This window comes from Teleopsis dalmanni, chromosome 2 (genome assembly GCF_002237135.1).
Source record: "Teleopsis dalmanni isolate 2A chromosome 2, ASM223713v2, whole genome shotgun sequence".
NCBI classification, from domain to species: Eukaryota; Metazoa; Arthropoda; class Insecta; order Diptera; family Diopsidae; genus Teleopsis; species Teleopsis dalmanni.
In genome coordinates this window covers 32,150,693-32,163,520 of record NC_051847.1, presented here as the reverse complement: position 1 = coordinate 32,163,520, position 12,828 = coordinate 32,150,693, and the positions used below count along the sequence as shown (strand labels likewise).

General features: G+C 29.7%; 3 protein-coding genes across 3 annotated transcripts in view; 2 read left to right on the top strand and 1 right to left on the bottom strand.

Annotated features, from left to right (window-relative positions):
• Window positions 1-3,986, bottom strand: part of LOC119674271 (protein TsetseEP-like) — a 35,554-nt gene extending 31,568 nt beyond the window's left edge. Inside the window, exons 1-2 of the mRNA XM_038085403.1 lie at window positions 3,546-3,986; window positions 2,853-3,482 (exon numbers count right to left, since the gene is read on the bottom strand). Of these exons, the coding sequence (XP_037941331.1) occupies window positions 2,853-3,482; window positions 3,546-3,929 (1,014 nt within the window). The 5' untranslated portion in view covers window positions 3,930-3,986. The remainder of the gene's footprint in view (window positions 1-2,852; window positions 3,483-3,545) is intronic.
• A 5,742-nt stretch (window positions 3,987-9,728) lies between these two features.
• Window positions 9,729-10,801, top strand: LOC119682574. The gene is made up of 2 exons (XM_038096046.1): window positions 9,729-10,182; window positions 10,355-10,801. Exons 1-2 carry the CDS (start codon window positions 9,808-9,810, stop codon window positions 10,766-10,768), a joined length of 789 nt encoding a protein of 262 aa, XP_037951974.1. The 5' UTR covers window positions 9,729-9,807; the 3' UTR covers window positions 10,769-10,801.
• Window positions 10,802-11,532: 731 nt separating this feature from the next.
• LOC119674270 (uncharacterized protein K02A2.6-like) lies at window positions 11,533-12,432 on the top strand. The gene has a single exon (XM_038085402.1). It carries the CDS (start codon window positions 11,533-11,535, stop codon window positions 12,430-12,432), a length of 900 nt encoding a protein of 299 aa, XP_037941330.1.
• The last annotated feature ends 396 nt before the right edge of the window (window positions 12,433-12,828 follow it).

Sequence of the window (12,828 nt, the reverse complement as noted above, 5' to 3'; positions counted from 1 at the left end):
AATATATAAAAATTGTATTAATCATTTTATTTTAAGTGCAACGCGTAATACTACAATACATGCTTTTCAAGAATTATAGAGAATTGTTTATTAAAGACAAAAGAACAAAGTAGGTTATTGGGTGTTGTTATTGGGAATTGTTGATAATTGTTGATTAATTGAATTACTGATAAAGGTCATTTCTGACCAACATTTTTATTGATTATCTAAAGTATTGCATTTGAAGGCAATAATCGTTTAAAATTATTAACTGATTTTTTTTTAATTTAACTGAGATTTTATACTTAAGTCAATAATCAGCCATAATTTGTTTTTGACTTCAAAACAATTAACGTGATAATTATAAAAAATGATAGCTTAAGAACTTTGATTTTATAATATATACTACTTATAAATGAATATTAATTAAGCCTTTTCACTTACAAGAGCTCAATTGTTTGCTATATATATTAAGTTCATTAACTGCAAAGTAAAGTTTTTCTACTATAAACAGTTTATTTCTGCATTCATGGTTTTCAAAATTTCGGTTATAGAATCTATAAGAAATTTAGCACGCTTTAGTATTTATCGACCTTCTAACTCAAGTTATTTTCTATAATTTTTATCTTAATGCTAAGCTAAATACTATGTTGATTAGTATAACGACGTTTTTAACACTCTTCATGGAGCTAGGCTGGAATCTTTTCTTTCGTTCCTAAGATATCGATTGTTATAATCCCACATTGTGGCTTTTAACGCTTACTAAATACCGCAGAAGAGCAATTATCTAAAATTATATTAAAAAAAAAATCTGTAAATTTTAGACATTATTTTCAGCATGTTATTTAAAATAACAAATAAAACAACAACTTTTTGGAAAAATTCGACTACATTCATAGATGTAGTCTCTTTCCTTAAATAAATGATCTCTCCTGTAAATTGCTTCAGCTTTGGCCTTAAACTTTATCTACGTTCGGTGATGACCTCTTCCCAGAAGCAACCATCTGCAAAGAGATGGTTATGGGCCAAATCTAGTGAATATGGTGGGCGTGGAAGCAATTCGAAATGTAATTCTTGCAATTTTGCAATGGTAGTTAACAACTTGTGACACGGCGCAGTCTGTTCTTCTTTACATGGGGCCGCTATTTGGTGATTCCTGCTTTTAACGTACCTGTTGGGCCATGTAGTGATGGCTTTTGATGGTCTGATCTTTCTTAAGGTAGTCGATAATAAAATCCATGCGTATCGTAAAATATGGACGCCATAGTCTTAAGTAATGTTCGTATATATAAAATTTTGCACTAGAAATATTAAATTGTCTGCTTTAATAATCAAAAGTAATTGTTGAAAATTTTTAGGAGCTAGAAAATTATTTTGTGTACCTATTAGTTATCAATGGAGAGCCCACAGAAAAGAAACATATGCCCATTCATGAATTATGCACCTCGGCATAAATGAATGGGAAATAAAAGTGTAGTGGATCGAGCATTTCGTGAGAAAGCCCAATATGCTACGGACCTATGCTTAAATTTCTTTGTACTTCGGTTACTAAAACTCTGTTCTTATATTTTTTATTTCTATAAACCGATAAATTTAATTTAAAATACAATTGTATTAAATAAAAAAGTTTGAATACATAATTTTTTCTGTCACGCAATAATTTAGTTTTTTAACTATTTTTTAATCTTTAATAATAAAAAATTTCTATAAAAAGCATAAGGTCTCTGATATCAGAAAACGTAAACTGTTGACTTTAAAGAATTAAATATCAATTTTCATTAAAAGTTTTGTCTTTATACTGAATCATGATTAAAATATTTTATTTTAAAATAAATAATATCTAATGAATTGCTAATTGATAAATATCTAAATTATTTTTAATACTGGTAACTGCAATGACGAGAAAGAATGAAAGGTATGCAACAGTCGAAGCTAATATTTTACGTAAATTGCTTTAAATACTTGTAATCACCTGATAAACAAAATAATTATGAACTTAATTATAGCTAACTATTATCGCAATTGATAAGACTTAACTAAAACTTACCATAATACAAGGAAATATATATATACGTCGAGATGTATATGGTTAACACCTGCCAAACAAAAAATAAAATTCCCAATCAGATACTTATTAGCAAAAGAATTTAGTAAAAACTTCTGGATTCTTATGCTTTAATCATCAAATGTCCGCATGTTCTTCGTCTGGGAGTATTGAACGAGATTCTTATAAGCAAAAAGAACTTGAATCTACGCGTGCACGAGTTACAGATACTCAGATAGCGGCTCAAATAATAACAAAGAAATCTAAATCTAATCTCAGAAATTCATTACAACGATTTGTAACTTGAAAAAAAAATATGTGCAGTTGATAATTTTAATTTTATGAACACAAATTATATATATATGTTTGTATTATATATGCATAGACATATGTATATCTTAATAGTCCAATTAAATTTTTTATACCCATGACTAACCGGAAATTTATCTGACCCACCCTTGGTCATTAACCTACTTAGACTTTCAACGTTGCATTTTTAATAACTTCAATATAAGAAATTTAATTGAAATTTGGAATATTAATATATTATTTATACATTATATATTATTTATATATTATATATGATTTAAATCTGAAGACATTATGAGTAATTACTTCAAAAAAATTTTTTTACAATTATTTTTATTTTAATTAAATAATATTCGGTTTGGTATATGGTTTTATGGTTTCTATAATAATATATATTCATGGTTTCTATAATAATAATAATAATATTTTATAGTGTACATATATTTTACATATATATTTGTTGATGCTTTCTGTTCATTTGTCTTCTATTAAATCTATTAAAATGTTTAAAATTATTAACTCCATTTAAAGTATCAGTTGGTGGTTCAGTTGGTGGCTCGGTTGGTGGTTCAGTTGGTGGTTCGGTTGGTGGTTCGGTTGGTGGTTCGGTTGGTGGTTCAGTTGGGGGCTCAGTTGGTGGTTCAGTTGGTGGCTCGGTTGGTGGTTCAGTTGGTGGTTCGGTTGGTGGTTCAGTTGGTGGTTCGGTTGGTGGTTCAGTTGGTGGCTCGGTTGGTGGTTCAGTTGGTGGTTCAGTTGGGGGCTCAGTTGGTGGTTCAGTTGGTGGTTCGGTTGGTGGTTCGGTTGGTGGTTCGGTTGGTGGTTCAGTTGGTGGTTCAGTTGGTGGTTCAGTTGGTGGTTCAGTTGGTGGTTCGGTTGGTGGTTCAGTTGGTGGTTCAGTTGGTGGTTCGGTTGGTGGTTCAGTTGGTGGTTCAGTTGGTGGTTCAGTTGGAGTTGGTACTTCGGTTTTTCCATCCAAACAACTTTGAAGTTCAGCAGAAGTGCGATCGTAATTGTCAGTATACACACGTTCTGATTCATATGTGCATCGATCTTTTCGATTATCGATTAAGCGAGTTTGTTCTTTCAAGTCATTAACAGCAGTAGCGACATTTCTTGATATAGAGTTCATATCCTTAGATCCTTGGGTAGCCTAAAAGGAATTCAAATGTTTTGTTAAATTTATTTACGAATTCACTTTTAAACTTAAGCTTACCTTATTTTGGTAACATTCAAAATATCCAATTGCGTCAGCAATGACTTCACAATCATTAAATTCGGCACAAGATTCATCTGTGGATGACTTTATTTCTTCTCGCTTGCCTGTCACTGAATCTTCCAGGTCCGCTTTCTCAGTTTCTGCAGTTGATTCACATAATCTAAAACTGGCTTCATATTGTTCATTTACTTCTTGCAATGCTGGAATATAGTATTGGAAACATTTTGTTGTTGTTTCAGGACTTCTTTCCAAATAAGAACGAGACTGCATCATTATTTCCATTAAATTCTGCTCAGCAAAAAGATTCACTTTAGCTGATACATTAACATTTGCGAGACCCAAACAAAGTATGAGAAAACTTATTTTCGTTAAAGAAAACATTTTTATTCTTTTAGTTTTAATTCTTAAATAACTTTTACTAAAATAATTTTAAAAATTGTTGTACTCGTTAAAAGCTTCAACTGTTTCTAAATATTTCTGCAAAATTTTTTTGTTTTTATATGAAACGGTTAAGTCTTATACTCTTATAGTATTTTATGGGCCCCAATAAAGGCATTCAATTTTATTGCTAATTACTCTTGTACGAAGAAGCTTTTCAACAGAATTCACTAAAATTCTATAAACGTTTATATATTTGTTCAGAGAAATGGTCTTTATCACAAAACTGTTTCAAGTAAATTTTTATTATTTATTGATGTCTTTAGGGAAGTTTCGATTCTTTATTTCATGAGAAAATGAATATAAAATAAACACAAGGGTTCTAAGCTCCAGACGAACCCTATTTCGTAGGTTACCGTATTTAATTTAAAATAAAACTTTATCGAAATTGATGACTGTTAAAGTCCGTACTAATTCTGAACATGTTGTAATTAAAAAATGATTTCTTCTGAAATATCATAAAATCTTAACCGTATTTTATTGAAGGACCTAAATTATCTCCTATGGTAATTGCTAATAAATACTCTCACTACAAATTTCTGTTGCTCAAAACTCGTGGTTACTTTGGAATTATACACTACACTACTTTTTAAATATCAAATCATTCAGATGCATAGAAGATGTTAAAGTCTACCATCGACATTTCCAAACATTCCTACCAATTTTCCAATTTACCAATTTACCAATGATGATTTATACAGCTTGATCAACAGTAATAAGTGAAACTCGTAAAGAAGAAACATAAAGGCAATTCAGTCATATACTTTCTATATTACTATGCCTTATTATGAAACATCAAAAACTGGACCTCTGATATGTTATGATTCCGATTTCTGCGGTTCTCTATCATAAACCCAGTGAGAATCTCGATATTCTAATTACTTGAAGTTAGGAATTTATTTGAGAACGCTAAATATAGAATATATCTCTAAACTAGTCTCTGGTTGTCGTAGTTCATGCAGTTGTTTTTGTACTTGAAAGAATTTTTTACAATACGAACTTTGAAGGTCAAAGATAAGTTAAAAGATTCATTAACCCATCTAACGCAGTATAAACTCCTCTTTAATTTAAACTTGATTGCAATATGGCTATTATAATAATATTTCCAATTTTTCTCATGTTATCTATTGTTAACAGATTTAAAAATCTTATAATTAATGGACAGTATTCTAGTAATATTCATATATAAAATATTATTAATTATTTTTTATTAAAGCATAAGACATATCCATTATCTAAATTGATGGGAAACCAGCGTTTTGACGTCACATTATGTCGTTACCTTTTAACGTTACATTATGACGTTATCTCTTGTTGTTCTCATTTGAGGTTACTGTTAAGATATTATGTTAATGCTATTAAATTAACATATATGTAGATGACAATGTTTAAGAGTAGACAGATTTTTTCCAGCTAGATCTTTGCATATTATTTTTTACAACACTGTTTTATTCGTAAAGAATTTTTTATTTTTAATTGTTATTAAATATAAAATAATTTTAAAATAAACATTAAATCTTATTACTTATAATTCTAAACATAGTTCTTTAGCTCTGTATCTAATCCTGCTCCATATTTGTTTATACAATTCATATTCACACCAAACACCTGCCAGCCTAATCTCCTCATGACATAAGATAATATTTTTCTTATATAAAAACTAGAAAATAAATTATCATTAAATTAATTAAAAAAAAATTAAAAGTACGTGCATTAAATACAATAGATTAAGTCATATATTAAGTGCTTGACAAAAAAAAAAATTACGAATTATTCAATATATATTTGATTTGTTCTTCTAAAAAATTACCCCAGATAATTTATTGGTTGCGTTTCCGCCGGTTTTTTATTATCAACGGAAGTAATACTTCGCAGTTCACTTGCAAAGCATTGAAAATTTTTAAAATTCTTTACAAATGATAAAGAACGGAAATTGTTTACAAACTAAATTAATTTATTATTTTTATTTTGGTAGATGGTTTAATTTTAAATTTAAAATAAACTATGGTGCGAGTAAGAAGTAACAAAAATATTTCCTCTTAACTTATGACTAATTGAAGTCATAAATTATTTAATAATTCACAAAATAAATTATAAAAAAATTTACATTTAATTTTAATGATAATTATTTATACAGTATTCTATAATCATATAAGAGCGAGTCAAAAAGCCATTCAAATAATCGAGTATATCATGTCTTATTTTAATGATTCATTTTTATTCTCTAATAAAGTCTCACTTCAATACAATATATTTGATCCGACGATTCTCCAGCTTTTCTGAGCCCATCAAATAATTGATTAGTTCAAAATAAGACTCAATTTTTTGTTGATAAATCGTTTTCCTTTCACCCATTTTTTCGGCTTTGATATATAATATAAACGATATAAATAAATCAGGTAAATAATAAAGTGATTCTTATCAAAATTCTTGAAATTTTGCAATGGCGGTTACGCACGTGTGCATCCATGCATTATCAAGATATAGAAACACTTTCCTCGTTAAGAAATTGAAAGTCAAAGACTTGACACTGAAATTGACTAGAAAAGATTACGTACCAATCGCTTTTATAGTGTAATTTGATAAAAAGTAGTTGATACAAATTACATATTTTCTTTATTTTCTATTTTTTTTTCTGTATATGAAAGTATTGAGAATAACCGTCTGAGACTTAAACCTACTTATATCATGTTTTAGCAATGATTTGAAAACAATACTCAATATTTAGGCAGTGAATGTTTTTTGTATTCCGAGTTCCATTTCAAATGTTCCGACAAAAGCATATATTTGATGGTCTCGTCATCCTTCAAACAAAATAAACATTAGCTGTTCTTAGCCAGGTCAAAACGAGGGAGATTTGACATTATCTATGATGTTGAGCCACAAAAAAACAGTGACATTTAGGGATATTACGTAATGGAACGTCCGTTTGTCTGCCGACACAGTAAAGCATACAATGCAAGCAGTGTAGGAAATTTCATTCCAGTAATTAGGGGCGAAAGTTGACCTAAAGGGCCTTAGTACTCAGAATTTTAGCTTTATCTATGTTAGAAGGAATAGCCGTGATTTCCATTGTTGAAAGGAATATACGTAATATCTGTAAATACTATTTTAAAATCCCAATACGGTTCATATCTTCGGTTATGATATACTCTAAGTATTTGTTACACCCATATAGGTCATAACTTCTTCACACCCAAATGATTGTGTAAAATATACTTAACATATGCATACAAAATCACGTATTTTCACATGTCGATCTATTCATAGAATATTACTGATTTAGTGGAGAACTACCTACTAAGTTCTATCAATTCGATAGAACACCTCCCGTATTAAAAGTGAATATGCGAAAACTTTTAAGCTAATTCCCTAAAGTGTGTAATGAAAAATTTTATAGTATAGTGGTATACAATTTTTATATGAGAGAAGATATGTTTGTTTATTGATATACTCGCTTTTTCCCGTAGGCAAAAATATATTCAGATCGATCGTTTTCTAGCTTCTAAAGAAATATGGAGTTCCATACAAAATTTGAGCGTTAATAGCTAAAATTTGATTTTAAGTAAAAAGTAGTGTAGGATATGATTATGAGTTGATATCATTGATGTAAGATGGTCCTAACTGCTTCTTATCTTAATATTTTATTAAACTCTTTTTATACGAATATATGTGTGGCTATACTTTAGATAAAGAATCTTATCTGTTACAGGAGTACATTAGCTGCTTTCCAAATTTCACGTAGTCATAGTTGTAATCATTTTACAGATATTACAAATGATTAATATATACAGTGCTGCGCAAAAGTTTAGGACTGCCTCAAAATTTTTTAATACTTCAATTTCGTAAGGGTATGTAACGATTAAACAATTTTAACTAAGTACTTTTTTGTGTGTATAAAATATAATAAGATATTGAAAACGATTAAAATTAATGTTAACTATATTGAATACATAGTTAACTATAGAGAGAATTTATAAGGATTACTCTATTTCAACCTCAACGACTATAGCTCCAGAACTTATACAAATCGATAATCCTTAATTAAATGTCTTATTTTAAAACAATTCACTGTTTCCATGTAGTGTTTTCCTAATTGAAATATTCTAATCAGAAGGAAAAAGTAATAACAGTAAAATAGGAAAACTCTAAACCTGAACATTGCAGTTTAAGTGCGTCGTTGGTTCAGTGTGTTAATATGCAAGCCTCAGTTTGAGATAAGACAGGGTTTGATAGTCTGGCACTTGCATTTTAAATATTATATACCAATATTATATATTATTTAAAGTAACTATATATATTTGCAAAGACCACTGACAATTGATATGTGGTAATATTTGAAAGAGTTATATGGTTCGCCCATAAATTTTACTGAATTTAAAATTAATTCTTAGATTTAAAATTTTATTACTATTATTTTTTTTCTATTTAAAATAGATTACTGGTCAAAGGAAATATTAATGTTATCATAAAAAAATTCTACAATTATTATGATATACCAGTAATGTTTGAGAATTTTAAACCTAATATATATAAAATAAAAAATTTTTAATTTTCTTTTGTTATTTATTTTTTGACAGTAGTAGCCTTCAGTAGTAGGCAGTAGTAGCCTTCAACTTGATACAATTTTCCTCACAAGGCTTCAATTTCTACAACCGTTTTCAATAATAAATTATGTTAACGTCTCCAAAATATGCATTTAATGTGGGTACTAGCTCTCAATTTGATCGGAATTTCTACCATTGGAACTGTACTTTCTATTTGGAACATTAATCTGACAAATAAGTAGCTAGGTAAATATAGAACGTAAGGGTTAAATAAGACACAATTTAATACTTTTTAAAAAATATTTTTTATACATTTTTCAGAAAAATGTGCGAACATAGAAGTCAAGTACGGCTTTGGGTCAGTTGATTAAGGTGCGCTGACTCTAAGCTTCAAATTTGGCAGGACACTAGTTCGATTTCTTGTATTATTGGAATTATTTCCAAGACCACTCATGATGGGTATTTGGCAATACCCGATTTGGCATACATCTGTATGGTCAGGCACAAATTCAATTAATTAAAATAATATAAAATGAATTTTCGTTGTTGTAATTCACTACTGTTCGAAAAACCTCTATATTCATTTAAATGGGAATGCTTTAGATATATATTAGTTAAACACATAATAAGTGAAATCAATATTTTCTAAGATTTAACTATGAGTTTTTTTATATTTATGCTATCAGTTCCGCTGTAGTTTTTAGAATTGATCTTTTTTTAGATTATATACTTAAAATCTTAAATAGATTTATTAGACCCAAAATAATAGTCGAGTTTATTTTTTTTTAAAAAAAATTATATTGCATTGTGTTTATTTTTGCATTTAGCAAGGGAGACTATGATAAGATGTGACTAATTTCATGAATTTTATTAACTTCTTTAATTTTATAATTAAAACTTGTACTTAAAAGTTAAACTAGTAAGAGTAATTAAATATTGTGTAGGTAATGTATTGTTTCTAATGCTATCATTATTAACACAAAACACTTTGAACAATAAAATTTCTTAAAGATAGGCACGTCTATATATAAATATATATATATATATTTAAACTACCTTATTCATATTCAAATTGTACGATTTCATATCAACCTAATAAATATATAAGCTTTTTATGGGGATCATAAATAATATCATTTCAGAGTATTTCGTATAAAACTTAAAGAAATTAAGCTTTAATAGGTAGTATTATTTTGCGACTGAGTGAAGTCAGACGAATAAACGAAAATTAAAAAAATAATTCGAAAAGTTTTGAAGGAATTTAAAATCACAAAATGTACGCTCTAAAAGTGATATGTTTAGTTTTGTGCTTAAGTTTTGCGACTGCAAAAATACATCGCATTCACAACTCCGAACTTAGTCTACTTAATATTATGTTCAATTCACGTAGTGCACTAGAAAATAGTCCACAAAGATCTATGGCATGTTTTGATTACTATCTACCCAAATTGAATGCTATCGCATCAGAGTACGAAAGAAGTTTTGGAATATGCGAGGATAATGCAGATGCAGCTAGGGTTGATGTTGAAGAAGCTAAGGACCCTGCCCGTAATAAATTACAAGAAGACGTTGATGGTACCTGTAATCAGTTTAGCACTTGTACTGATGAATCATCAGCTATTCCATCATTGGAATGTTTCAAAAACAAAGTAAGTATATAATTTTCATATCCTTACAATGGCATGAGTATGATAAATGCTATTAAAATACAAATATTGATTCATGTGAGAAACTTGGAGTTGATATGAATAATTCTATATGTAGAATTTTTTTTGATAAGACCAAATCTAATAAAATTTCATTTAATTTTTTTTCAATTAGGCTTCTAATAGTGCAAAATCCATGTTAAAAGTTTCAGATGATGCTTCGGATATTTTGATAGAACTTCGTGAGGAATACGTAATTATTGATAACGCAGAACAACGCTGCAAAACTGAAGCAGAACGTATTTACGTTCAGGACAGCAGTCAAGCTTCTGCAGACATGCAGGATTGTTTAAATGGCAACTCTTCAGTTCCACCAGCAGATACCACAACAATCCCTACAACAACTGAAGATGATACCACAACAACTGAAGATGATACCACAACAACAGAAGATGATACCACAACAACTGAAGATGATACCTCAATAACTGAAAGTGGTGAAGACGACGAATCTGATGAAATGCCGGAAGAAGATGTTGATATGTTACAGAAATTAATTAAAAAACAAATTCTTAAAATTAAATACTAAACAAACGTTTTTAGTAAAAAATGTTTGAGAAATAAAAGCTTATTTATTGCAAAGTAAGAAAGTAATATAAAATAATTATTTATTAAAAAAATGACAGATTTTTTGAATTTCTTGTATTAAAAAAAACGATAGAATAACAAGTAAAATATATATATATATATAGGAGTAAAGTCGAAATTAATCGAAGGACTATACTAATACATAAGTATTATTAAGTCGTCATGACATTATAATAAGATACTCTTTTTTTCAAAAAAACTACTCTAATTTTTTGAAAATAAGAAAGTTTTTATTGACGTTTTAATAGATAATACTCAAATAAAATTTCAAATGGATTCAGGAGCAACTGTTTCGGTGTTGACACTAGATGCTTATGAACAATTAAACAAACCAAAGTTGTGTCCATGTAGAAAAGAATTATTTGATTACGGCAAGAACCGAGTAAAGACACTTGGAGAGTTTAGTGCAGAACTAAAGTGTGGTGAAACAAAGAGAACAGCAACTTTAGTGGTAGTATGCATTCGTAATGGACATAATTTATTTGGCACTGACCTTTTTGAAAAATTTGGATTTGAAATTCGCCAAATTGCCTCTATAAGCAATGATTCACAATTAACGGAATTATTAATGAGAAATAAAATGCTCTTTTCATTCGAGATGATTTGATTTATTTACAGACAGATGCTACTCGAGTCATTGTACCTCAATCCTTGCATCAGTCAGTTTTAAAGCTTCTCCATGACGGCCATTGGGGCATCGTTAAGATGAAGCAACTCGCTAGGCAACCCTGCTGGTGGCCTAATATTGACAACGACATCGAAAAACTTGCTTCACAATGCAGTGTTTGTCAAATTGCGGGTGCAAGTCCGAAACAAAAATACCATGAGTGGCCAGAGCCAGAACGACCATGGCAACGAGTACACATAGATTTTGCTGGCCCAGTGTTCCAGTCTATGTGGCTAATAGTAGTTGACGCTTTCTCACAGTTTCCATTTGTGGTACAGCTTAAAACTATCACCACTATTGACACCATAGCAGCTTTGTCAGCAGTTTTTTCATTAGAAGGACTACCTGAAACTATAGTTAGTGACAATGAACCTCAGCTAACTTCCGACCAGTTCGCTGAATACTGTGCTCGTAATGGCATAAGTCATGTTAAAACAGCACCATTTCACCCAGCATCAAATGGGCTCGCGGAAAGGTTCGTACGTACATTCAAATCATCCGTTCAAAAGAATATTGATGATGGGTTATCGATTAAATTGGCTTTGGTAAAGTATCTAGCGACATACCGAACTATTCCTAATGCCGAAGAAAAGTCACCGGCAGAATTGTTACATGGGCGTGCGCCACGTACTTTGCTTACACTGTTATCAGCACCACCAAACAACAATAAACCCGTTACTTGTTCAACTAAATTTTCGCCTAACGAAACCGTGTATATTAAACATTATGGTCGAGGTCCGAAGTGGGTGGAAGCAGTCATTATTAAAAACTTAGGATGCTTAGGTTTAGGTTTATATTGTGGTTTATATAGTGTGAAAACGTCCAACGGTTACGTGAGACGTCATCAAAATCAAATAAAACACCGTTCATCAACGTCAGCAGAAAACAACAGCAAATCTGATTGGTATATGTTGCCAACACCTGTTAGTGAGCATTAGGATAACAACAACACTAATCACACTAACACTGAAGAGCGTTCTCAGATGACTGAACAGATACCACGTCGAAGCGCTCGTACTCGAGCTCAACCTAATCGTTATCAACCTATTTAAAACTTTTATATATCTTTATACCTTATACATAGAACATATATTTTGAATATATTATTTGAATAATATATAATATATATACCTTTAAACCTTATATATAGAATATATATTACGAATATATTACAATTTTAAGGGGCGCGATGTCATATTCAACAATATTAATAATTATTTTAAATATATAAAGTTGGAAACTCTAGCCTGTAAGTAGTTTAAGTAAATATTGTATAATGTAAAAAAATAAAGTTAGTTGATTAAGATAACTCAAACAAAACAATGGGGATTATA

Excerpts from the sequence above, each read along its gene's own strand:
- LOC119682574 (XM_038096046.1), top strand. The coding sequence starts at position 9,808 with ATGTACGCTCTAAAAGTGATATGTTTAGTTTTGTGCTTAAGTTTTGCG. Across the intron at positions 10,183-10,354 it reads TGGAATGTTTCAAAAACAAA|GCTTCTAATAGTGCAAAATC; the intron begins GTAAGTATATAA and ends TTTTTCAATTAG.
- LOC119674270 (XM_038085402.1), top strand. The coding sequence starts at position 11,533 with ATGAAGCAACTCGCTAGGCAACCCTGCTGGTGGCCTAATATTGACAAC.